This window comes from Castanea sativa, chromosome 8 (genome assembly GCF_040712315.1).
Source record: "Castanea sativa cultivar Marrone di Chiusa Pesio chromosome 8, ASM4071231v1".
In the NCBI taxonomy this organism is placed as follows: Eukaryota; Viridiplantae; Streptophyta; class Magnoliopsida; order Fagales; family Fagaceae; genus Castanea; species Castanea sativa.
Genome location: NC_134020.1, coordinates 31,335,223 through 31,362,894, shown reverse-complemented (window position 1 = coordinate 31,362,894; position 27,672 = coordinate 31,335,223). Strand labels below are relative to the sequence as shown.

Sequence of the window (27,672 nt, the reverse complement as noted above, 5' to 3'; positions counted from 1 at the left end):
GAGGAGGAGGAAAGAAGGGAAGGGATAGTGTTGAATGAACCTTGTTTTATTGTTTTTCAAAGGAGGAGGAAGAGAGGTTTGGAAGGATATCTTACATTCTTAATTCATCTTTTTTTAATTCTCCCAAATCGGAGGAATTTAGAGAAGAATGAAGTTAAAAGATTGAATTGAAAATATGTGTAATTTGTAAAAGTTGAGTTTTTTTATATTTTGATAATTTGATAGTTAGAGAAAGTAGATTTGAACAGATGTTGAAAATATTAGAAGTTGTCAACCAATTGAATTATAAAGTTCTTAGTAAAAGTTAAGTATATAATATAATATAAATAAAACTTTAGATAATTGCTAAATTTTTTGTCCTTAAATAAGAAGCCCAAGATGAAATCTCACTTATGTGAAAGTCTTAGGAATTGAATAAGGTACTCTCCATATATATAACCCATAAGTCAAATTGGTCTTTGGTAAAAATAATAACAATAATTAAAATTAAAATTCAACTAGGTTTATGATTAGTCAAATGCCCATTTAATTTATATTTATCGTTTCTCCTTGACATTTATTTCAAGTTACTAATTGACAACTATTAGATATTAAAGCTCAATCAATCGAAACCCCAAAAACAAAAAAAAACTAACTTAAAACAAATTCAGTTGGATGTATTTTTATTACTTTCTGCCTTCATTATTACTCATAAAAGTTGGCAATTAAATTAAAATAATGCTACAGCTATAAACTATTTTACAATATTTTTACAAATTGTTGATGTGACCAACTTTTTGTTGGTTTTCATCTAAATCTACCATTAACATCACTTTTTCATTTGCTAATAATCACTCACCACATCAACGGTTTATAACAAATTTTGTAAAAAATTTTGTTTTTCTAGCATATAAATATTTTTGTAAAAAATTTTGTTTTTCTAGTATTATCCATTAAATTAAACTCTTTTTTACGATAAACTACACTAAATAAACTTTATTACCTTACCATATATGGCTTAACAACAGTGAAACCAACACCCAAAAACTTATTTTAAAATTTCCACTTCCATAACTTGGGTTTAAAATTTAAAGCCAACAAAAAGGAAAACTCAAAACAATGCTTACGAATTCAATTCTGCACCTGACTAGGACTCAAGCTTGTAGTAATAAAATTAAATTACTTGCCATCTAGGTCACATTTTAAAGTGCAAATATGTTCATTAAATTTAAATTGGCCAAAAATTAAATGTTCCAAAGTTATATATATTGATCTAACTTGAAAGGTCATTCACCAAAAACCACACGCAAGGTATTTCAGATTTCAAATAAAAATGCATATCTTACTACCGCCTTTCTTCATCATATTTGTTCAAATTTTAACCATTACTACCAACACATGCAAAGCCTCAACCTTGCCAAAATTCCCAGCAATTCTAATATTTGGTGATTCATCAGTAGATACTGGTAATAACAACTATATCAACACCATCTTTCAGAGCAATCATTACCCTTATGGTATAAATTTTCCTGGTCAAGTCCCTACAGGAAGGTTTTCTGATGGAAAACTGCCTTCTGATCTACTAGCAAACATGCTAGGGATCCAAGAGAGTGTTCCTCCCTTTCTAAATCCAAACCTATCAAATGATGAACTCCGTGCCAGTGTCTGTTTTGCATCGGCTGGATCAGGGTTTGATGATTTGACGACTGCTGCATCTGGAGTCATACCAATTTCAACACAGATTAAACTCTTCAAGAATTATATCTGAGGCTTAAAGGGGTTGTAGGGGAAGACAAGGCTTCCAAGATAATCCATGGTTCCGTGGTCTCTATTAGTGCAGGAACTAATGACTTCGGTATCAGTTTCTATACTTTTCCCATAAGGAGTCAGCAGTTCACTATTAATTAGTACCAAAATTTTGTGTTGGAAAAGTTGAAAGACTTTGTCAAGGTAAAACATGCATCATGTTTTTCATTTAAGAACATAATTTCCCCCAACATTATTCTACTGATGTTAATTGTTACACTCTTCTTTGTTTTGTAAATTTATAGGAACTTTATAAACTAGGATTGCGTTATATGCTTATAGGTGGGCTTCCTCCAATGGGTTGTCTGCCCAATCAAATAACAGCAAGATGTAAATCTTTCAATGGCAGAAAATGTTTGCAGGATCAAAATTTAGATTCTCAAAATTATAATAAGAAGCTAGCTAAACTGTAACCTAAACTCCAAAAATCACTACCAGGGAGTGTACTCTTATACGCAGATACGTATAAGCCGCTAATGGACATGATCCACAATCCACAAAAATATGGTAAGGCACTCTCACATAATTTTTTAAACTTGTACTATTGTGTAATTTAGGACTGAGAAATTTTTTTTTTTTTTTTTTTTTGGGTGCAACAGGCTTTGTGGAAACTAACAGAGGCTGTTGTGGAACTGGGTTTGTGGAAACAGCTTCATTGTGTAACATAAACACTCCACTGTGTGGAAACCTTCCCCATTTCTTGTTTTGGAATAGTGTACATCCAAGCCAAGCAGGGTACCAGCATGTTGCTAAGTACCTAAAGAAGACAGTCCTTCCCTTCCTGTTAAAACATCATGGCCTTTGATATATTCAATAATACAAATGAACAATTTAATGGAAATATATCTTCCTTTTGTCCATATCAAGCTTAATAGATATGGTTAGAAGCAAAAGAAAAGGAAGGGACAATCACTGTTAGAAGTGGGGATTATTTCCCACTTTAAGTAGTTTGAGTTAAATAATAAAGATCCTTTCTTTCATGTTTGTACCATATTAGACATTAATTGCCCTCCCAACGGGCAAGAAAATATATTTAGTTTTAAATCACTTCAATCAAACTTGTATAAACCCAAAAGGCAAAATCTACTAGGTAAGAGTGACTAATCAAACTTGCCACTAGATAGTAAGTAGATATCCTGACAATCTGGAATATGCTCCATTGCATAAAAAAAAAAAACTTGACTTATCTCCAGTGCTCCAATACACTGGAGCTGACACAATACACCGTCTAAATTGTGTGCATTGGAGCAATGAAGCCAAGCCTTACCCCAAAAATAGACATCAGTTCCTAGCATCAACCTACTAAAAAAGGGGAATGAGCACTTGTTTGGTTTTCTAAAACACTAAAATAAACAAAAGAATTTTCCATAGTTATATCACTATACACTGCGCATTAGTCTTTTGTTTCCTAAGCATGTGGTAAAATCAACTTTGTTGATGTGTGCATTTGAATGAGCTTATTTTCATCGTCTTAACTTATTTATCTCGTTTATATTTTTAGCACCAAAAAAAAAGAGTTTATCTTGTTTATTGTATAAAAATACAATTGTGCCTAGAAAATTTTGAAGTTTTAGAAAGCTGCACTTAATAAATAAACAAAATAAGCTATGGAAATTTTGAGTTTATCTTGTTCATATCAAGTTGTTATCATCTTCCTTTTTTAGGCAAATGGATTTATTGGAAGTGAGCTGTTAACGTCTGTTAAAATTTAAGTTAAGATTCTATGCTATTTTAGGCATCTAGTAATTATGGAATCAGATAATAAACCAAAATACTAATTTAAACATCAATTTCCAAATTCAATAGTTTCCAGCAAGAGTTTAAACTAATTTCCCAATCCACTAGTATCCAATACAACATTTGGAAAACTAAACTTGTAAGAAACACTCTGATTAATCTGTCCCATGATTTTCATTCACAAGTTGGGTTGAAAAAAAAAAAAAAAAAACAGAAAAGAGAAGAAAAGCTATGCTGATCACATACAAGCATCTAGTACAAAGTCCCAAATCATTTGGACTACATTCATACTACAACACAAAAATTTGCAACAAAACCTGCACTAAATAAATACATACAACACGGCTTTCAGTGGGCTACCTTCATTTCCGGCCACCATGACCTTGAAACAAGTCGCTAATCCGAGCCTCCACTTCTTCCACACAATACTTAATAAGTCTATCCGCATTCTTTCCTAGTTCAGGTACATTCTTAAACCGCCCGATAAAGTTGGCATACGCAGGCAACAATATCTTAGTTACCGAGATTCTCAACTCCTCCCTCATCTGATCATCATAAATGGCCCAACTAGTTTGAACTTTGCATATCTCCTCAAAGTAAACATTAAACAATTTCAATTTCTCTTTCAATGTCTTTGAGGCCGCATTAGGAGCTAACGAGCTACTGTCTACTTTCAATGCTCCTAAAACCTTATTCCACGAGCTTCTCTGGTAGCTCGAGTAGCATTGCCGCACCTTGGCATTGTGTTTTCTAATCCAATCGTCTCCTAATAAGGCTCCCAATTCACTATCCTTTACTTTCTGAACTATGTACCTCCCATTATTCATCATGAAAACAGAGGACAAAGCAGCGTCCTTGTAAATCTTCGACTTTGCCTCCAAATTACTCTCCAACAGCTCCATAATCCAATCCATTTGAACTGACAACGAAGAAGACGAAGAGGATGACACTCCTTTTGATGGAACCACATTCTCGTCGAAGACTTGTTCGAGGGTTTGGCAAGATCGACAAGCGGCTCTGAGATAATTCATCACGTATCGAGTTATTGGATGGAGACCGCCGCCTGGTACGGCGGCCTTAGCCGGGTCCCGACGGATCAAATTCTCCAATTCCATGAAAATCCCTCTGATCGCTTCACCTAACCTCTTCCAAATCGTTATAGCTTCGTTCCTCAAAACCACACAGTACTGATCGGAAAACACAGACTCGAATTCTGGCATTAAGTCTCTCAGAGTCTCGAACACGTCGAGGACTTTGAACAACCGCTCCGGCGACCGGCTTCCGATAGCGACAGCATCGGCGAAATTCAAGAGCTGAATCGTCGATCCTCTGCAGACCTCCATGAAAGAGAGATCGGAAGCGGAGGAGAAGCCGAAGAAGACGCGATCGCAGAGTCGACGCTCGCTAGGGAAGAGGATGCGAAGAGAGACATTAGCAGCTTTGATCCAGCGTTCGATCTCGTCCTCGAGGTCCTGCCATGGCATTTTGTGAACTTCCTCAATGCTCAGCTTCTTCAACCCTAGCCTCGACAAGCTCTCCTCGAGAAACTCGCGCCTAAAGCTACTGTACACATGTGAACACTCCTTGCCAAACCCAGCCGCCACCATTCGCTTCGCGATCTCATGGAGGTCGTTGATCGTGACTGAAGGAAGAACATCGATGATGATGTTGTAGTCCGTGATTGGCTGCGCCACAGGAATTTGGTTTTCCTCATCGTTTCTGATCACTCCTATTATTCCTCCATCTTCGTCTTCGTCTTCGTCGTCGTCCGAGTCAATCGGCTCGCCGCTTCCGTACTCGCGACTGAGCTCAAACGACTCGCCGCCGCGATCCATCAAGGACCGAAACTCTTCCTCCACGCGGAACATAGCCTGCTGCATAAGGTCCTCGGCGCGTACAATACACGCGCCAACGGACTTCTCTCCGGCCATAGGGCTCCAGTCTCTGATAGTAGCTATCAACTCGTCGATGGCGTCGAGAAAAGCGGAGGAGTCGGCGGAGTCGGCCCAGATCGGATGCTCCGCCGCGACGTACTGAGAGATCTGACGGTCCAGCAACTTGAGGCTGTGCTCAAGAGCGGCGCTCACTCTAGAGTCCTCCTCCCCGTCTTTCTCAGACAACTTCTCGCGAGAAAACCTGCCGTCGAAAGTGGAGAAAATCTGCAAAATATCGTCCGCCATGGTATCGTTTCGGCCTAGCGTCTTCGCTATGTGTCGCGCCATGGCTAGCAATTTCTCCTCACCGTTCTCAGCCATAAATAAATAAAGGTAATAAGGTTTTGATTTTATTAGCGTGAATTAGAAAAATCGTGGACAGTGGGGTTAATGAAAATACGAATGAGGAAGCTAAGTAGAAGAAGATGAAGAGGAGGAGGCGCTAACTAGTGCAGATGGGCCATTGAGGAAACCGAGGAGAAGGGGGGTGAGAAGTAGGGACAGGGAAGTTTGTTGTATTTACGGAAATGTCCTTTGTGGAAACGCGGTTTGAGGCTGTGACTTGAGAGTGGACAAAAGATAAAAAGAAAAGTAAAAGAGGATAAAGTAGGAAGAGAGAGATATATAAAAAGAAGAAACAGTCAGTACACAAGTAGAGAAGAAGGGATGAGTTTGTGTTTGTTTGTTTGTTTGTGTGTGTGAGACTAGAGGGACAGGAACGTTGAATGCCTTTTGGGAAAATTATTATAATTCCAACTTTGAAAATATTTAAAAATAATTTATTATTATAGAAGAAGGTTGAATTGAATGGATGGAAACTGCATACGAAATTATATGAGTACACACAGTGGATTTTTAGGTTGAACTTTTGAAGCGGAGACTTTACTTTCTAGTTTCTAAACCATTTTATACGGTAATATAAATAAGAGTGTGGAAGATATCTTGGAAGGAGACCAAGTACAATGGGCCCTTCGCAATATCTTGTTGAACCTAAAGCCCTTTTCAAAAATCTGCAAATTCAGTGGGCCTCTGTCCATAATTGGGGCCTTTTTCTTTTTTCTTTTTTTTGGTCCTCATCACGTTGTTAATTCTGTCTTCTCCTGTTTTTTAGTGGAATTCCTTCCTTTTTTTTGCTTTTATGAGTTTGTCCTTGGTTGTTGGTTTCAAGACAAATTTTTCCATGTTCTAAAGTTATAGACTTATAATCAATCCATCGGATCAAACTTGGTGACCAAACACCCTCCACCATGAGATAATGGTCATAGTTGTTAAAATTAGGATCTAGACGCTAGAATAATCACTCTACAATCTTTGGGCAAAAATATATATATAAGTTTAAAGGACCAAATTGATATGGAGATCTAGATTGTAAAACTAGTAGTTAGAATTCACTATTTACTTTCTGAATAAAAAAAATGTTCTAAAGAACAAAAAACCACGTGCCATATCAAATATTAAATTGGTCCAAAAATTTAAACGGTAGCTCAACTTTAGATTTTGATGATTTTTGCTTTTTAAATTACAAATAATGATTTTAAATTGGTACCATTGTCTCTCTTTAACATCTTTTTTAGACTTATTTTATTTTGAAAACATAGTGTAATTGTTGATTAGAGCTATTCAAGTCACCCGCCTACTCAACCCACCTAACTAGACTTAATTCATTCACCAACAAATCTGACACTCTAGCAATCGATGGCAATTCTCCGCCTTCAAAAACCTATGTCGGCAGTTCAAGTGGTGGGTCTCCTCTTCCAAAACTTGAGCCACCCAAATTGACCATGATATAATATATGTTACGGTTTTTCAACCATTTCCAAGTCTCTCCTCTCTTGATCTCTTTACTCTCAGTCTTTCCTCTCTCAATCTCTTTACTTTTTAGTGCAGATCTATGATTAGTACCTCCATCACAATGTCGTTAGCTTGTCCTCATCACTGATTCATCTCCATCGCTAATGTCACCACTCATTAATTTAGATCTACAATTATCTATCTATCTATCTCTCTCTCTCTCTCTCTCTCTCTCTCTCTCTCTCTCAAGTTCGATTTCTCTAGCTGTCGTTGTTCAATCTCATGGCCCTTTGATAATGGTTGTTTTATTTCATATCTCTTTATTTTTGTTATGTTCTTTGGATTTGTGATCTACTGCTATTTAGGTTATAGACATGTTCTTCATACTTCATAGTTTAGTGTTTAATCTCTATATTTTGGTTGAAACTGAAGCCAACTATTGTCCACTCAAGCCCTATCTAACTCGACCCGTGGTTGTTTACAATTGGCATTGAGTCTATAACTTCTTCACTTGACCTAATTAGGTCAGTTGTGAGTTAGTGATACCTGGATACAATTTGATTTGAAGTAAATAGCACATTGAATTCTCTCAAAATTAAATTGAGCTCACCATTAAGGGGAAATCCAACAGGATACAAAATTTAACCACCCAATGGAAATTGCTTAAGATACAAGGCTAATAAACTCACCACTCAATGGTATTCACCCACAGAGATACAAAGAATAGAAAACAATAATTCTGAATAATCACACTTTGAATATATCATTCCAACCAACCACATATTATAGTGCTTAGAACATCCCTTTGAGCATGGGAAAATTAAAAGAGGACTTGATTCCTAAAACATAGAGAATTGAAAGAAAATAAATGGCTAGTGATTTCCCATAAATAACAAATTTCTAAATTGACTAATTAAATGCATAGGATCAAAAATGTTGACTAAATTAATGTTGTAGGACTAGCCTTAATCGGCTTTGACCTGTAGTACCAAATTTGAATAATTAGGTTGGATTTAGGTCTCCAAGTTCAAATGGTAAGATTTGTCTATTGAGCTTCAAATACAAAGGCAAGATCTATTGGCTCAGTTTTGCACACTCCCATGTCAGTTGGGTACAAACTCAACCCGTGAACACCCCTATAATGTTGATTGGTAAACTGTGCATATGATTGAGAAGCAAACATAGTGAAGTCAAACAAACAACAAACAAACAAACAAATAAAAAGCCATGGTGATAATATAAGCATTAAGTTGGGCTCTTCGCTAGATAACCCCTCTCTTGCACACCATATATATGTTTAATGTTTGTATGTTAGTAATTCTGATTGCTTTTTCAATTATATTAAATGATTTGGGTTCAAGTTACACCTGGTATAACTGTAAGTAATGTAACACCACTGTTAGGACATATGTGATTGGATGTTAGGAATATATGTCAATATCTTATGTAATTGGCTAATCCTTTGACAAAACGCACTTTACTTGTAATTTGGTAGATCTAGGATGTGTCTAATATTTCAAGGAACAAGAGTTTAAGTCCAAGTATTGAAGTCATGCAAGTCTGTCTAAGATTCAAGTGTGAAAAGCGTTATTCATTAAAGCTCGACAGCTAGCATCTATCAAAATTTAAAGAGCTGTTCTAGCCCGTAGCTCGACAGCTAGAGTATCTGTCGAGGTTTATGAAACTCAGTTTTTCTGGATTGTTTTTCATCTAATCTGTGATTATTTGTTTAGGTTTTCTTTTTTCACAACCCTAAACATATATAAGGATTATTTTAAGGGTCGTTTCAGGTTACACAGCTGAGAGCACAATTTCACAAGAGCATAACTCCATAAGTGTGACCAAAAACCTAGTTTGCCCTAATTCTTGAAAAAGCTACTGTGTTTGTACACCATAGGATTTTGTGACCAAGCAACTTCACAATCTTCATCTGTTGAAGAGCAGAAGAACTTTGCAGCCAACATTTTTTTCAAGTTGGTGATTGAAGTCCCGTACTGGGATCCGCGCAATTGGTTAGTCATGTACTGGGAGCCATACAATACAAGGAGAGATTGTCACTACATAACAAGTCCAATTGGGTATTGGGGTAAGGATTCAACTGTAGGTGGATATAAGGTATTGGGATTCTTTTACTTGTAACCGTTTATTTTGATAATAGTGGATTCTTGGGAGTGGTGACCTTAAAATCACCCGGTGGAATTTTTACCTTAGAGATTTTCCACATTCGTAAACAAATCACTGTGTCAAATTTAATCTTCGCTGCATTTAGTTATTTGATGATTTTTTTGTGCTACCACGCTCATTGCATGTAATTGAACCTAATTAATTCACTTGGTTAATTAATTGGTTAATTCATCACAATGGGTCAATACATTTTGGCCTATCAACCACCCAATAACTTGTTATAAAATTCATATTTTGAAAATCTTACCGTTGAATTACATGTTCTATATGTTCTTAACATTCACATCAATTTTCATGTCAATTGGATGTTCTTTACTATTAGATCAATAAACTCATTTTTTATGCATTATTTTAAATTACAAAAACTTGAATTTAAATAATTAATTGATAACATGGCTATTAATCTTTGATCACCTTGAAAATTCACATCCAATTAAAAAATATTGAGTGGTGTAATATATATATGTGTGTGTGCGTGCGTGCGTGCGTGTGTGTGTGTGTGTGTATGTGTGTGTGTGTGTGTGTGTGTGTATTTAAGGACTTGAATTGTGGCTTAAGCCCACCTAGAATAGTGTGAGCCAGCCAATAAGGCCAAAACAATAAATTTGTTAAAGAGTGGATTTTATAAGCAAACTACAAAGCCACATAAGTTCAGACTTAAGAATGACTGGGCTTAAGTTATAAGGGTAAGAGATATAAATTCAACATAAAATCCTTCCTTGGGCAAGTCTAAGGACCAATTGTTCATATATTGATCAGGAATGATCTATTTACAATGAGTTCTTGTATTTTCTTTTCTCTCTCACTTTTTTCCAAGATTGCATGTCCATTTCTGTGGGGGTCACTTTCTTATATAGTTCCCTCCATTACATCCCAACCTTCCATCTGTACAATTTCTAGGGAACCCTTTGGATGCTTATTCCATCAAGACCTTTCTGGAGGTGGTAGGAGGGGCTGTGAGCTGTGAAGACACTGTTCAAATGTCATTTCTTCATAAATACGGTCAGTTCAGTTGGTGCAGTGCATTACATGTGGAGGTGGTAGTCACCTTCCTAGATATTTCTTCTTTCCGTTGCTTACATGGCTCTGTTACCTTCCCTGGAGCTCCTCTTTCCAGTATGGTTGACTACCTAAGTATTCCCGAGGTGCCTCTACTCCTCGGGAACCTTGGTCCACGCACCGATTCCCCTTTTCTCCTCGATTCCTATCTATGTGCACATGGATCTTTAATCATCCTTGGACAGGGCCCATAGCCCAAAAATGTGCTCGAATCTCCTACTCCCACAATATACATGTGTGTGTGTGTGTGTGTGTGTGTGTGTGTGTGTGTGTGTGTGTGTTTCAAGTATGTAAGACCAAATGTAGGTTAACGTACTAAAATCCTAAATTTGAACAATAATCAAAAGAATTAGGTAAAATACAATATAAAGTTTTGTAGATTTAATTCTAGATTTTTTTTTTTATGAAAGGAAAAATGAGTAGGCGCGACCTGAGTTGAATTTTTTACCTAAGCATAACCATAGTGGTACCCTACTCGCTGGACTCAAGTTTGTAAGAATAAGAGATCCAAATGTGTCATAACTGTACACCCAGCCCCATTGAGGACGCTAGTGAGCATGAGTCGAGAGTATGGAGTTTTATTCCCCAGCACTTCCCATTGCGGGATTTGAATTTGGGACCTCTACCTCCCAATGAAGGTATCATTGTATTTCTTAAATAAATAAAATTTTTTTTAGTATTTGTAGGGGATCCGAGGACAACACCTCTGCTAGGCCACGTTTAAGGAGCATGTGAGCCCAGAAGGCAAGCCTTGGGCTAGGAAACTTTGTATAACTTGAAAGAAGGGTTTGGGTAAGGGCCCTTAACGACCTGAGGAACTATCTCAGACGTGACCGTCCTAAGATGAACGAGAGGAACCCCTCCCCTAGCTTGGAAGTAGGGGTGTCCATCAAAACCTGGAGACCGACCCACCTGCCCAAACAGCTCAGGCCGACCCGAAAATTGGCTAACCCGATGCCGGTGACGGTCGGAGACGGGTCTCCGCCACCAAAAACCGATTTAGGCGGGTCAGACGATGGGTTTTCTTCTTCAAAACCCGATATACCCAATTCGACCGACGAAATGAAGAAAGAACGCCAGTTTTATCTAGATTTGTTCAGGTTCATTGATATTCCGGTGAGAAGTTTGAAGTTTTTGGTTAGATTCGATGAAGATCTTGGTTTTCTTGCTTAGATCTGATGGTGCGATGAAGATTTTGCTCGACTTTTACTTAGACCCGGCTTGATGTGGTGCTTTTTCTTCGATTTTGCTCTGATCTGGGCTTGATTTTTGCTTCGATTCTTGCTTGATGTGGTGCTTTTGCTGAAATCTAGGCTTGATATAGTGCTTTTTACTTCAATTTTTGCTTAGATCTTGTGATTTTCTCTGAAATATGGGCTTGTATAGTGGGTTTGAGCTTAAATCCCGCGAAGATTCGGTGGTTTACCTCAGTACCAAGGCCAACTGACCTGACTGTCGTCCACCGGAGACCAATCCGACTCGACCCGAGGTCATCTACGGTCAACGGCGAGTCGTTCAATCCTCCATCCGATGTAAGCGGGTCGGTTGCGGGTTGGGCATAAACCCGACCCATGGACACCCCTACTTGGAAGCATGAACCAAGGGAGGCAACAATAGCAAGTATGGAAGGAGAGAGAGTGGGAAACTTGCAAAAGAAGCACCCATCACCTCTACATTGAATGCACTACACCAACTATGTCAACCGCATTAATGGTTGAATGACACTTAAACAGTGTAAGGATAGTCTGTAGCTCACTCCGCACTTCCTCCAAAGGTGAGATAAGACACGTATCTAAGAGAAATCAATCATCCTCCATGTGGAAGGTCAGGATGAAAGGGTAGCCATTATAAAAGCGGGAGAGATCCCAGTGAACAAGGATCGGAATTTGGAAATTAGAGAGAGAAAAAGACTTAAATTTGTATACCTCAGAGTGTAATAAGCCACAATATATTTGTGCTCGAATGTGCTCAAATCTCCTGCTCCCACAATATATGTGTGTGTATGTGTGTGTGTGTGTGTGTGTGTGTGTGTATATATATATATGTCAAGTATGTAAGATCAAATGTAGGTTAACGTACTAAAATCCTAAATTTGAACAATAATCAAAAGAATTAGGTAAAATACAAATTGTTGTACCTATCTCCAATATAAAGTTTTGTAGATTTAATTCTAGATTTTTTTTTTTTTTTATGAAAGGAAAAATGTGTAGGAGGCAACCTAAGTTGACTTTTTTACCTAAGCATGACCATAGTGATACCCTACTCGCTAGACTTAAGTTTGCAGGAATAAGGGATCCGAATGAGCCATAACTGTGCACCCAGCCCCATTGGGAGGCTAGTGAGCATGAGCCGAGAGTATAGAGTTTTATTCCCAAGCACTTCCCATTACAGGATTTGAACCTGGGACCTCCACCTCCCAATGAAGGTATCGTTGTATTTCTTAAATAAATAAATTTTTTTTAGTATCTATAGGGAATCCGAGGACAACACCTCTGCTAGGCCACGTCCAAGAAGCGTGTGAGCCCAGTAGGCAAGCCTTGGGCTAGGAAGCCTGGTATAACTTGAAAGAAGGGTTTGGGAAAGGGCCCTTAACGACCCGAGGAACTATCTCAAACGTGACCGTCCCAAGATGAACGAGAGGAGCCCCACCCCTGGCTTGGAAGCATGAACCAAGAGAGGCAACTACAGCAAGTATAGAAGGAGAAAGGGTGGGAAACTTGTTAGGGAAGCACCCATCACTTTTGCATTGAATGCATTATACCAATATTATCAGCTACATTAATAGCTGAATGACACCTAAATAGTGTAAGGACAGCATGTAGCTCACTCAGCACTTCCTCCAAAGGTGGGATGAAACACGTATCTAAGAGAAATCAACCATCCTCCATGTGGAAGGTGCAAATGAAAGGGTAGCCATTATAAAAGCGGGAGAGATCCCAGTGAACAGGGATCAGAATTTGGAAATTAGAGAGAGAAAAAGACTTAAACTTGTATACCTCAGAGTGTAATAAGCATCCTCAGCTGACTAACGAAGGAATCAATATATTTTTCCATTGTTTTTATCAATCTACTTGCTATTTCTTCCCATCAGGACTCTTCCTTAGACTTCAGCCCATTAAATAGGGAGCCCAAGTATTGGTCCGCTATTGCTATCTCTGCAAATTAGTTGTAGTGGGCTCACATCTAAACCCATCCATCCTGCTTGGACTTACATGTTTGTTTTTGCCCCATACATACAGTATCATTGTATTATTTAATATAATTTTAAGAATTTTCTTAATTCTCTCTATCTTAAGCTAAATTAAGTGGCAACTTCATATATACGATCAGTGGCCACTTCGTATAAATTCCTTTTTCTTTTTTAGGAACTATAAATTCCTTAAATTATAGAGCATACAAATCTATTAAATTTCAATCATCAACTCGTTTTATAAATTAAAGCAAAGCTAAAAAGTAAAAACTCGCTGTTGGGGGATGCTGCGCGCCTGCGCCTCACGGATCCTCTCCATTCATTTCGTCCGTTACACCGTGGCCCATGTTAGAGTAACTGATGAAACAAGCAAAGGAATCTTTTTGGATCTCAATTTAAAACAGACGGCTCATCAATCTCTCAAAATCGTAAATCCAATCAGCACCGTCCATCCCATATCTAGCGTCTCACAACTCCAAAAACTCCCTTGCAATTCCGTTTTTTCTATAAACAGCAAAAAAAGAAAAAAAACACACCGCACTTTAATTCTCTCTCTTCCTCGTTGGCTCAGCCAAGTCCGAGCCTCTTAAAAGTGTGAAAGAAAAGCTTTTATTACCACCACCTAAGATAAAAGTAGTTATTACCTTCCTCTATTATCAATGGCCTCTCCAGCCGTACTCCCAATCTCAAATCCACAATCAACCGGCGAATCGCAGCCGTCCACAACGACAACATCATCACCGTCATCGCCATCGCCATCGCCATACCTTAAAGTCAAAACCTTCCTCACGCGCCTCCTTGGCTACACGCGCCACGCGCTCTCGAACCGTCGGCCTTGGATCGAGCTCGTAGACCGCACCGCCTTTTCGAGACCGGAGTCGCTCACCGAAGCCGCGTCGCGAGTACGCAAGAACTTCTCCTACTTCCGCGTGAACTACCTGACTCTACTCGCGCTCGTACTCGCGGTCTCTCTCCTCTCCCACCCTTTCACCCTCGTAATCCTCCTCTCCCTCCTCGCCGCCTGGCTCTTCCTCTACTCTTTCCGGCCGTCCGATCAGCCCCTCGTCATCATGGGCCGCACGTTCTCGGACTTCGAAACTCTCATCTGCTTGGTAACGGTCACGGTGATCGTGATCTTTCTCACGAGCGTGGGGTCGTTGCTCATAACGGCCGGGATGGTTGGGATGGGGATCGTGTGTGCTCACGGCTCGTTCAGGATGCCTGAGGATCTGTTTCTCGACGAACAAGAAACGTCGGGTGGTCCTGGCCTCTTCTCGTTCATTGGTGGCGCCGCCTCCTCCGCCGCCGCCGCTGCTGCTGCAGCTGGAGGTCCTAATATGATGTCGCGCGTTTGAACGCCAAGATCTGCGTTTAATGTTTTGGGACAGATCCAGATCTACTACGCGCGGCATTAATTGAACTTTAAAGAGTTCTTTTTTTCTTTTTGTATTTCTATTTTTAGCGTTTGGGTAATTGTTTTATTTCTTGAGAAGTTTTTATTTTTGAATTTGAATACAAATTCGATATTGTGCTAAAGTTTAGATCCCATACTGTTATTACAGATTGTTGTAGTAAAGTCTTCTGGATTTTTAATCCATGCAGTGAGAGATAAGACTAAATATTTGGATAGAGAGAAGAGCTTGTATTATAGAGGATCATAAATGCATGATTAAAGATTTTTTCCAATTTGCTTTTTTTATCTTTTTTTTTTTTTTTTCAAACATTATTGAAATGGATGTTTCCTCAAAAAAAACAGAAAAAAAGAAATGGATGATTTTTAAAAAGGCACGCTTTAAATTAGTTATGCCAAAATATCATATGATTATTGAGAGTAACCAATATCAAATCCCCTTTTGGGTAAGTACAATTATACAAGCAAATATCAGATCCAAAAACAAAATTTGGCCATCCATAAAGGAACATGAATGAAAAGAGAGAGAAGGGGATAGTAGCCACCAAAAAAAAGGCTATCATGATTAATGGTCGCAATGTGATCCCAATATGCAATATCATCAACTCAAAAGAGTTACCTTTACTTAGGTAACAAGCAATTGTTTCTCCAAAAAAAAAAAAAAAAAAGTAACAAGCAATTTACAACGCGAAATCTAAAAGTTTCAAGGCGTGTTTACAACCTTTCTAACAGTCACAACTTCAACTTGAGGGAAATCAAATTTTTTAACCTACCAAATGCTCCCTTTTCTTTATTGCTCTAAATGTAATGCTATTTCCTGAAATTGGACATCAATAAATATAAAGAAAAGAGAACAAAAAAAAAAACTGTAGATTTGAATTTACAGCCACGCAGCTCAAGAGCTCTCCTTTTCATACCCACTGGTCTCCTCCGCAACCTTTGCCCACACGTTGGAAATTTTCTCAGCATATCCAACCTATAAAATTGACAATAAAGACTTGTACATAAGGAGTTGAGACAAAGATTTTAAATAAAAATAGTAAATATACATTGCATGTGACAAGCCAGTACTAGAGGCATTAGAGAAAATGCATTATTTTAACCTAATATAACACGGAGTCAGAAAAATGAACCACCCTCAACAAAATGGTTCCAGTAGCAGTAGCACGAAAATACGTCAGATGTTGCTTCACTAAGTGAGAACCAGAGCCCATAAAAGAACAACTCTAGATACTTAGGGGGTGTTTGATAAATTAGTTCTAACACATCATTTTACATTTTAAATAAAATTACACGCATTTCCACACATTTTTTCACCCACACGTATATCAAAAACACCCAAACAACATAACTCAAACTCCTCTCCCAAACACCCCCTTAGTGTGGAAGGCTTGGGAAAATCTGTGTCAACGGAAGAAGAAGGGAGACTTAGGTTTTAGAAAAACAGAGAATTTCAACTCTGCCCTCATTGCCAAATTGGCATGGATGATGGTTGCATCTAAAAGTGATAGCCTGTGAATGAGGGTTTCGAGAAGTAAATACAAAGTAGGGCAGGATTGGCTAAGAAAGGAACCTCCCAAGAGTGCATCTAAAGTTTGGAAAGGTATTGAGAATGCAAAAAAGAAAATCATAGTCAAGGGTGCTTGCTTCATGTTGGTGCCGGTCAGTCCGTTAATATTTGGCTAGATCCTTGGGTTCCTTGGTTCGAAGACTTCAAACCCAGACCTAAAGATGACTCAATTATCCAAGTTCCCATTATGGTCTCAAGTCTTATCAACCCTTTAACCAAATCCTGGTGTGAGAATAGGCTAATGGAGCTATTTGATGATTAGTCCATTGAAGCTATCAAAAGAATCCAAATCCCCATTAGGCCAAGGCAAGATAGATTAATGTGGATTAAGGATCATAAGGGCTGCTTCTCTGTCAAATCAGCCTACAGATTGTGTCAAGATCAACCACAGAGCACAAGTATCACGTTAAAAAAATTGGCAGGGTACTTGGAATTTAAAAATTCAAGAGAGGTCAAAAATGTTTTTATGGAGAATTGGAGTCCATGTGTTGCCTACAAAGGAAAATCTACACCACAGATTGGGTATTGCGACACTGATTGTGTTCTCCGTAAGGAGAGCACTGAAACAGCCCAGCATCTGTTCTTCCACCTGCAAAGTATCTAGAGCTATTTGGTTTGGCTGTAACTGGAGTCTTAAAACTGACAATCCCCAAATCAATAGCCCTGAAGATATTATAAACTGTCCTAAAACCCCAAACCTTGACTCCACATATTGGGCACTCCCATCCAAGTGACCACATCTCACTTAAAATAGCCCACACCTTAGAAGCCATATGGTTTTTGAGAAATGAGGTATTTCACAATAATGTCCAGGAGGCGAATCTTGCCAAAATCATTAGTTCATTGGAGGTCAGAGTTGCTGAAGCTGTTGGGGATGTAGGATGCAAGGAGGTCAGTAATTGTGAAAGACAGTTGTGCTGGAAAAAACCACCAACTGGTTTTATTAAGTTAAATGTAGATTCAGCTGTGTCCCAGGTCAGTACTTCCATAGCAGTTATGGCTAGAAATGAGGCTGGTGGTATTGTCAAAGCTTGGGCTAGGACACTACCAAAATGTGAACCAATTGTAGCAGAAGCAGCTGCCATTGTATGGGCTCTAAATCTAGCTATGGAGGAAAAATCCAAGACATTGTGATTGAAGGAGATGCAAAGCTATGCTTTGATGCAATTAATGGGGATGTCCAGAACTGTCACTGGAATGCAAAGACCTTGTTGGACAATGCTGTGGAGCTCAAAGTTTATTTTGCTAATTGTTGTTTTTGTTAGGTAAAGAGAGAATAAAATGCTGTAGCTCACGCTCTAGCTAAGGCTGTTTCTCCCCTTTCTCCTGTTCTCAAGTGTACTAATTACTCCCTAACCCCTGATGTGTTGGATGCCTGGAAAGGAGACATGCTGCTTGTAAATTCTATTTCTTTGTCTGTTTAATAATATGGAATGTTTGTTTATCAAAAAAAAGTCAGAACCACACTGACCATTCTGCCCCAGAAAAGCAAAAACTATATTCTGAGTGCAATATAACAATCATTTTCTGAACAGAATATAAGCTGGCCCATGAGATTTACCTCCAATAACAACAACCAAGCCTTAATCCCAAAATTTTGGGACAGTTAGCTACATGTATTCTTTTCCATCATTTTATTATATTTTTTTTTATTACTTTCTTAATTGACATGCCCTTTTACTTTCTTTTCTTTTTTTTTATAAGCATGTCCTTTTTTTTTCTTTATTACAAGTATCTTTTTTTTTTCTACTTCTATTAATGTTATTTTCGATCTTCCTCTACCTTTGTTCATCCTCTCAAATTGAACATGATCAACCATCTTAAAAAACTTTTCCTTGCCTTTTCACCAATTGGGGTCTCCATTGCCTTTAAGTGAAATTTCTCATTTCAAATTATATCTTTCATTGCATTTCCACTTTTTCATCTTAACATTCTCATCTCAATCAAATGCGTGGTTCATTTAGTGGAACTCTTTTTGATTGGTCTCAGGCTTGGGGACTCACGACTAGTGATTCTCTCTCCTCTTTTCTTAGTTCTCTTTCTCTTTTGTAATTATTCTGCTGTTTGGTTTTCTTTTTTTGTATTTTTCATGCTTTCTTTTTTCTTTCTTGTAATATTCTGGTTTGCTCTGTGCTTTTCTTGCATAGAGTAGCCTTTCGTATATATATCATTCTTACTTATAAAAAAAAAATTTATGAATATGTTACTTCTTAACAATCCAACGTTCAGCATCATACAATACTAATGATGCATTTCTCCACTTCATCCACCCTACTCTCATCCTATGATTCACATAACTTTCAATCTCTCCATCTTTATGACTTATTAATCCAAGATATCAAAAGCTGTCACTCTTTAATATCATTTAACTATCAAGTTTTACAACCCCTCCATCTTTGTTTCTACTTTTACTAAACTTACATTCCATGTACTCTATTTTAGTCCTACTTAACCATAAGCCACTAGATTCTAAAGCGCCTCACCAAATTTCTAGCTTGATACTAATTCCATGACTAGTTTCATCCACTAACACTATATCATATGCAAAAAGCATACACCAGGGGACTTCTCTTGAATCCATTTAATGAGCCCATCCATCACTAATATAAAGAGATATGGACCTAATGTTGATCCTTGATGGAAACTTATAGTAATAGGAAATTGACTTGCAATGCCACCACTTGTTTTCACACTAGTTAAAACTTCACTGTACATATACTCAATCAACTTAATATACTTTGAGGAATTCTTTTTCTATTCTAAAACTTACCACATAAGCTCTCTAGGTTCCCTATCACATGCTTTCCCAAGTTCAATAAAAAGCACATGAAGATCTTCACGGGCCTCTCTATATTTATTTCATTAGGCATCTAAGTACAAAATAGATTCCATGGTAGATCACTCTAGAATAAAATCAAATAGATTCTTAAATATTATTGTTTCGTGTCTTAACCTATGTTCAATCATTCTCTCTCAATGTTTCATGGTGTGAGTCCATAGATTTGATTCCACAATAACTGTACAGTTTTGAATATCTCCCTCGTTCTTGCATATATGTATTAGAGTACTTCTCCTCAGCTCACTAGGCATTTTGTTAACACTTAAAATCTTATTGAAAATGTTTGTCAACCAACATACACCCACATCACCCAAGCACTTCAAAACTTCAATGGAGATTCCATCCGGTCCCAGGACTTTTTCTCATTTTTAGAATATTTTTAAACCTTGAACTTAATGAAACACATACAGATTTACTACCATATATATTCCTTATCATATATTACCAACTATGATGTGGTGTGTCTGTATGCATATACCCAGTCAGTCACCAACATATATGCAATCCAGCTCTTAGACTCACCTGATAGCTTCTTTAAATCTATAAGATATTTATCTATCTTCAAAAAATTACCTCTCATTCAATCCCTATAAACAGAATCTGATTGAAAACTCTGCACTAGAATCTGCCCGCTAAAGCATTCTTTTGATTTTTCAGGAAACTTCATTGATATGCTCCCTCCATAAAAGCTTCTCTTTCAAACATATATTGATACTAAAGTATCCAACTATGAAGCAATGCACATGCTTCACGTCCCAGGGCACCTCTTGTTGGACTCTCATTTGGATTTCCTAACCCTCCACTAAACTACAGAACACACAGCATTTTGTCAAAAAGGTCCATAAATTAAAACATCCAAGAAACCTATCCTCATGACCATAAGCAGAACACCTCTTCACCCAAAAAAAAAAAAAAAAAGTTCTTGTCATTTACTCAAGCTTCCCAAGCTCTAATCAGAAGCTAAATGTATCAAGGAGTCTACGCTTACATGCCACTGGTTACTAGCTATAAAATTAAACATTTTTGAAAGAAAATGGTCAAATGAAAAAGAAAAGAAAAAAGAGAGACATTTTTCCAAAAACCAGCTTAAATTTCTCTTAACAGATGAATTCAAGCAAGAACAAAACTAATCCACATAGTAAAGCATAATTGGGCTTTTGGGGGGGGGGGGGGGGGGAGGACGATTATGATCAAGGAGACACTATGTTCCCTGTTTAGAGTAGTTAAACGTAAGATGTAAGTATTATTATTGCAGATGTGTAAGGTTAGTAATTTGCGGCTGAATGCTGCCAGGTCTTGGTGGTTGTAGTTCATTGTTTTATCCATTCTTCTATGGAAATGAAATCACTCATTCATCCAAGAAAAAGACAACATGTTCCCATATAGCTCAATCATCCTACATGTACAGTAAAAAAATTAATTTACCTGATTAAGCACAAACCCCTTCAACATAGTCAAGAAGTCAGCCTTTCTCTCTGTGTCAAGCCTTTCAAGTTCAGACCTGTTGTTTTCCTGCATTTATATAATTATTTTTTGATAAGTGCATTTATATAATTATTAAGCCATGGAAATGATTTAATCAACAATGGAAAAACATGAATATGGTCAATATCAAGATCATGTGATTCAAAATGGGAAGGCAATTAAAGATAGAGATTTAGAACACATTTGGAAAAAGGATATCCAATATTAACCAAATAAAGGATAGATTTTAGGACACTGCTGAACTTGAAACAACCCATATGCCAATAAGTGAACAATAGATCAAAACAAGATGAAAAGACATACAGAAGTGAAATTAAGAGTTCCCATTGCATGATTATTTAATCTCATAACTTTTCAACACATCTGTAATTAGCTTCACTTCCATATTTGGAATTATATGACCATGCAAAATCATAGTGACAAGAAACAACTGGATAATCCATGACAGAACTTAAAGCTTCCAAAACCAACTTCTTTCATCCTGATGACAAACTAACAACTTACATCCAGAAAGAAATAGCAAAAATCAATCTTGGTACAATTCAATCCTAGCTAGAAATTAGTAAAACAGGATGCAAGAGAGCCAGGCCTCCAGATCAGATGCGTGTCTGCTTGCCATAGCTTGAAAATTTTATTGGTTGTGATTAACAAGACTAAACAGTAGCCATATGCAAGTGCAATTTGCAAAAGTCTGGCTGTACTTTACATCATTGATCAAGTGAAATGCAATGAAAAAATGGGTTATTAATTAGAAAATTAAAACAATAACCAGACAATAACTGTGGAACTTATGGCACAACACATGTATAGAGACACCATAATAATTATCTGAAAAATAAGGATTGTTCCTCTCCCCTAATTTCTTGACTATCATTTCAACAACCATATTGGATGATCTAGCTAAGGTAGCATATGATAAATGTCCTTCAGAACTTATGGACGAAGTATAACCCCTGCCCAATTTGTTATATTAATTTCACTGATTCTGATATTCCTTCAAGGAATATCTCCACAACTTTAAGGTTAAGTGACTCATCAACTAGCACCATGTAACCTACTCAAATGAAAGAGACCTTATGATGCAGGAGGCAGCGAGAAGGATTTATTATATTTTATTTGATTTTATGTATCAAAGGCAATTATGTAATTTCATAATACTCTGGAATGGGCTGTGCTTATAATCCTTTGGGTCTTACTTTAGTTTTATTTTCAGTTTGGTTATTTAGTTGGGCTTAGTAGTAAAAGCCTGAGTCCAAGTCCAAGTCTTATTAGGGTTTTAAGAAATCCTAGATCAACTAGGATTAGGTATTAGTTTTTCATTTAAAGAGGTGTAGTACTTTCTATTGAGTTGGTTAATAATGAATGTTTTCAGAATTTAAGAGCTATGAAACTTTCTTTTATAGTTTGTGTGATGCAACCTTCTCCAAATTGTGATGCCAAAGAACCCTAGGTGTGATGCTTAGGAAGTCTAGGTGTGATGCCTAGAATTTATCTATTTTCTTTAATTTTACTATTCACGGTTACTGTTCACAGCAACCCAAATCTTGATTTTCACCTTTGTTTTCATTCCGAAACCCTACAAATCCTTGTCCCCTTGGTAAACCCTATAATCCCTATTATTTTCTAGCCTATTCCCCACCAAAACGTAACCCTAATTCTTCAAAACCTAAGCTATACCAGATCTGCCCCTGGTGTTCTAAATCAGCTTTTGTTATTCCCGCTTGTCCTATGTCACCTTACTATCTATCGGCCATCATATTTTTCACGGCCAATAACAGAAAAGATAAAATAACCTATTAGTTACCATATTTTATGAATTGCTTCCACTTTCAACAAGTTTAGCATTGGATTTATGCAAGCACGGTATAAAATACCACAAGACTAATTTCCCTTGTTAGGAATAGGAAATACTAAAATGTAGTTGTTGATGGATGCATTAGAATTCAAAATGTCAGGTCAGAAAGCCTAAAACATGATCTACTGAATGTATAGAATAGGAGTAAAAATGAAGATATTCATAAATTCCACCAAGTCAAAGAGATTAGCCACAATCAAGATATGTTGAAAAACCTTTCGTGATAGAATGATACCTTGATCCGCTCATATTCTCTGATGGCAACGTTTTTAGCATCCTCAGTGACTCTTATTGTATCCTTTAACTCATCTATCTTCCTAACCCTTGATTTGTCACCACCAAATATCTTAGATGATGCAGCTTCAAGTTTTTCAGCCTTTGATTCCAATGAAGATAATTCTGATAGAAGAGTCTGCACTGTGAGTAACGCACTGGACCTATCTGTGAATGCATTGTGGACAGCTAACATTAATCCTAGATATTCATGAAGCATATCCTGCAATATGTAAAAACAAAAATCCTCAAAACAGTGGAAGACTTCCTATTGCGCAAAAGACCCTAAACAGAAACGTTTATTATTACTCATAAAGTTGACAGATGGCTTGGACTAATGCAATCACTAAGGACAGCTTCTTCATCAATTGCCAAGATTTTCGTCAAAATAACATATAAGGACAATTTAACATAGTCGTCATACTTTGAATCATCTTCTAGTACAAAGGTTTTGCAATTTACCAAATGCTTGACAGTCTGAGCGTTTAACTCCCGGTAGAATCTGCTTGCTTTGACAGCAGCAGTTGCAAAACCTTTCATGTCAGCAGCCCGCACTCTTTGAGAGTTGAACACCGCCTCCTCATTCTCAAATTTCGTCAGCTTAATAAATGCTAACCCCAATTCACCCAGTGTCTCTCCCATATCTTGCTGAGCCTTGACAAGTGCTTCAGCCTAATATATATTTATTCACAACATGAGAAAACAACCCAACAATCACATACATAAATAAATAAATAAATAAAAAGTCGCATTGCACAAAGCTCCCACTTTTCACGGGTCCAGAACAGGTGCTTCGTAAATTATACATAAATACAAATTTGCACAAATTCGCAAGACGTGTAGATATTACCATACCATACATAATAAATGACATAAAATACCATACCAAATCAATCCAATAATAACTCTAGTTTAATACATACATTCATATTCCTAAAACTAGATTTGAATGCCACCAAAAAAATCCATAATGAGCTTAAGATGCAAATATATAATAATACAACCTGCTGTGAAGCATTGCTGAGTTGTAGCTCCAGATCATTCACTCTCTCTTTCTTTTCCAAGAACTCCTTGTCTTCCTCTACCACGGCTGGTCTGGAGCCCATCCAATCATTAGCCATGGATTGCTTCAACTCCTTGAACAACCTCAACAAGTCCCTCCCTCCTTTAGCCGGCTGCACCACCTCGTGGGGCGCCAATACGGTGCTCTCCCCCAACAGCTGCTTCGGTAGCTTCACCGCCCCATCGAGCATCCTCGAAGCCACATCAGTCGTCGTCGGCAATGGCAGCTTCCCCTGAACCTGCAAAAACACCTTCAGCTCATCGCTTCTCCTGATCATCGGATGCGCCGCGAGTCTCCGGAGGTACTTCTCCAATGCCACCCTCCTCTGCTCCACGAATTCCTGTTTCTGCATCACCTGGCTCTCCACCACACTCTTGTCCGGCCGAGGCGGTATGAATAGCCCTCGGTACGACTCCGTTAACCGATCCGACAACGTCACCACGTCACGAAACCGCCTCCGGACGCCGAATTCGGATCCCCCGAAATCCGAAATGTTCGTCCTCGTCGAGATCAGATACGTCACGTACGTATTCCCGCCCGGCACGATCGAGTTCGAATTCTCCTGCTCTTTCTGCGGATTCGACACCGTGATTTTCAAATACTCCGAACTCGTCGACGACGACGACGAAGACGGCGATCTCGAAAACCTGCCGGAAAAATCCGAATTCCGGCTAGGGCTTTCCACGCCGTTGACGTCGCTGACATTATCCCCTTCGAAGGGGCAGAAAATCACGTCGGAGTAAGCGGGCGGCTCGATGTAGGAGCTCTCGGGGGCGTTAGGGTTTCGGAGATCGCGAAACCGCGGAGGCGATAGCAAGGGATCGGACTCCGCCGAAGTAGCGAGGATCGGCGAAGAGAGAGGGTGGTGCGTATCGGAGAGCGACGACATGGCGCTGCGGTAAGCGGAATACGACTTGCCGTTGATGCTGCTATTGCTGCTGTTATTGTTGTTGTTGTTGTTGTTGTTATTGCTATTGTTGTCGTTGTCGTTGTTATTCAAAGGGTCGTCGAGCACGAGATTTTCCATCTCTTCTCTGGAAGCGTAGAGATGGGCCTCTTCGAAGCCCTCGTTCTCCGAGCCCATCATTTCCTTCAAACACTGAAAGCTGTAGAGAGAGTTATTACAGATTTTGGTTTTTGATTTGTGTGAGAAGGCATGGGTTCATATCATCATGTGTGGTGATAACGTGCAACTAGAGCATAGCTGGGGGTATGGGGATAGAGAGATCGAGAGAGAAGAAACGCACGTGGAAGAGGTGAAGAAGGTTAATGTGGATTTTTAGTTGGGAGTTTCTAAAGGTCTTTGTGTGTGTGTGGGCTTTGTTTGTATTGTTTGGGTTTGGATAATTGGATAGGTTAGTTTTGTTTGGTTTGGTTTTGGAGAGGATTGGGTGCATGTGTATCCACCTTTTCATCTTAGTGACACGTTTTTTCTGTACCGTTTTCGTTTTTCTTTTTTCTGCAACTTGTTCCCATCGGTCCCACCCAGCCGCTAGATCTGACGACTCACAGCCCACAGCCTTTTTTTTTTTCTTTTGTTTCACTTATGTAATTAACGACCATCAATTCCTGATAATCAGCGTCTCCGGTTCTATAGCCGGCTATATGTAATTTGCCAACCCCACTACACTACTATTCTTCTTCATCTATTTGGTGGATATAATGGTTTAGAACATTAAATTTGGATCTCACAGTTGAGTACAATGGCAAAATACCTTGGGGTGGGTGGTTGTTTTTCTATGCATAAAGCGCATAGGCCCTTGGCCTATGAAGAAAGAGAAGGGAACAAGGTGACAGGCCTGGCCCAAGGTATTGATGAGATGGACCATCTAGACATTGTAAGAAAAGAAGGTTGGAGCCCATTTAAAAACATGAAGTTCTAGCCCGACAATATTATTTTCTGCAAAACAATGCCAGGATGATGAGAAGGGGACAACTTCATTTTGAAAAGGGTCAAGTAGAAGTTGGCAGGGTGGAAAGCCAATTTATTATTCCTTGCAAGCAGAACGGTGCTCATTCAAGCCTCCACATCCTCTATTCCTACATATGTCATGCAATGCACAAGTTTACCCAAGAAGTTGTTGACTGATATTGATAGAATTAATCATAATTTTCTTTGGAGATCTTCGGAATCTTCAAAAAGAACGCATCGGGTGGGTTGGCACAAAGTGACCAAAGCTAAAGAAAAAGGGGGACTTGGAATTCAATCGGCAAGGGAAAGGAATCAAGCTCTTCTTGCCAAGCTTAATTGGAGATTCTGGATGGAAAAGGATGCTTTGTGGGCAAAGGTGCTAAGCAGCAAGTATTGCACTAGCCAAAGATTACATGCTAGAGACAAGGACAAGCTCCCTTGCTCTAGAGTGTGGAAAGCAATTCAAAAGGGGAGGGAGGTTTTCAATAAAAGGCATATGGTGGATCTTGGGGCAATATGATAGTTTGAGTCTTTGGCATGACAATTGGATTGCAAAGGCCCCTTTAAGAACTTTAATCCAAGGTCCACTTCTTGAAGAAGAAGAGAGGTTCCAAGTTAAAGAGGTTTTTGGTCCTCATGAATGGGATTGGTCAAAAATTTCTATCCAAGTTCCAAATAATATTCTTATGGAAATCAATGTCATGTCTTATTCCTTGGGAGCATCTCTTGAGGAAGATAGGTTGATTTGGAATGGTGATTGATGATGCAAGAAAAATCAGTAAGCTGGATGCTCCGGATTTGAAAGGACCACTCGCTCCCTAATAGCCTGAAAAACAAAGGAAAACGATCAAAAGTGACCGGGATCGCCGGCCAAGAACCCTCCGATGGTAAAGTCAGTTTTCTCTCTATATCTTTTGAGTTCCAATTTCTTGGGAAAATGTTCAACGTACCTTCTATGGGTCTGAATGGCTATTTATATAGTGTCCTGGGGGCAGTTATTGAAATTGTAACCTCCCCCGGACTTCAGGAGGTCCGGGGTTCTTGGATAACTCTCATAACCATCTGACCGTTGCATTTTCTCACACAACGATCATTGGAGGTTATGCATGTATTATGGAATGGTAAAATGTGCTTAATAGTTCCAAGTGTAAAAGCCTCGTCCATGAGTCTTTACGTGAACGAGTCCTCTCGGGGTAGGCTGCGTGCATCCTTTGGACGAAGGATGTAGCTTTGCTATCACCCAAGGACAGCCTTGCGCGTTAGCCATCTTGATGCTAACTCCTGGACGGCTGTCGAGGTGCAGACCGTCCAGGGACGGTCTGAGTGCCTTCATCCCTCATCAGTTGCCCCCTCGTCCAGGGGTTATGCAGAGTATCAATAGGCTTTAGGACGATCTTCTTCTTCCCCCCCCCCCTCTCTTCTTTCTTTCTTTTTTTTTTTAATTTTAGAAGCATTCCACGTGTCACACATTCATAGGGGGTTGGTCATGTAGGTTTACTTCTTCGAGGCATATGGCACGTGTCGCTTTTTCATTGGTTCCGTCATTGCGATTACCGAGACTTTTCTACCTATAAATAGTGGTTT

The 27,672-nt window shown here is 38.6% G+C and overlaps 3 protein-coding genes and 1 pseudogene across 5 annotated transcripts; 2 read left to right on the top strand and 2 right to left on the bottom strand.

Annotated features, from left to right (window-relative positions):
- Positions 1-1,312: 1,312 nt before the first annotated feature.
- Positions 1,313-2,601, top strand: LOC142606193 (GDSL esterase/lipase At2g30220-like; annotated as a pseudogene).
- Positions 2,602-3,547: 946 nt separating this feature from the next.
- LOC142607800 (exocyst complex component EXO70B1) lies at positions 3,548-6,224 on the bottom strand. Its single transcript, XM_075779430.1, has one exon. It carries the CDS (start codon positions 5,775-5,777, stop codon positions 3,885-3,887), a length of 1,893 nt encoding a protein of 630 aa, XP_075635545.1. The 5' UTR covers positions 5,778-6,224; the 3' UTR covers positions 3,548-3,884.
- Positions 6,225-14,201: 7,977 nt separating this feature from the next.
- Positions 14,202-15,766, top strand: LOC142607012 (PRA1 family protein B2-like). Its single transcript, XM_075778417.1, has one exon. It carries the CDS (start codon positions 14,340-14,342, stop codon positions 15,033-15,035), a length of 696 nt encoding a protein of 231 aa, XP_075634532.1. The 5' UTR covers positions 14,202-14,339; the 3' UTR covers positions 15,036-15,766.
- Positions 15,630-25,444, bottom strand: LOC142607010 (sorting nexin 2B-like). 3 transcript variants are annotated; one of them, XR_012839215.1, is made up of 5 exons: positions 24,118-25,415; positions 23,576-23,785; positions 23,076-23,281; positions 20,926-21,012; positions 15,630-16,067 (listed from the first exon to the last, which is right to left on the bottom strand). XR_012839215.1 is itself a non-coding variant. In XM_075778415.1 (5 exons), the coding sequence occupies exons 1-5, from the start codon at positions 25,261-25,263 to the stop codon at positions 15,987-15,989; spliced, it is 1,785 nt and encodes a 594-aa protein (XP_075634530.1). In that variant the 5' UTR covers positions 25,264-25,444; the 3' UTR covers positions 15,630-15,986. The 3 variants fall into 3 exon arrangements, 2 of the variants coding, with proteins under 2 accessions (XP_075634530.1, XP_075634531.1); XM_075778415.1 differs by having other exon boundaries at positions 23,076-23,336; positions 24,118-25,444; XM_075778416.1 differs by lacking the exons at positions 15,630-16,067; positions 20,926-21,012 and having other exon boundaries at positions 23,075-23,281.
- Positions 25,445-27,672: the final 2,228 nt, after the last annotated feature.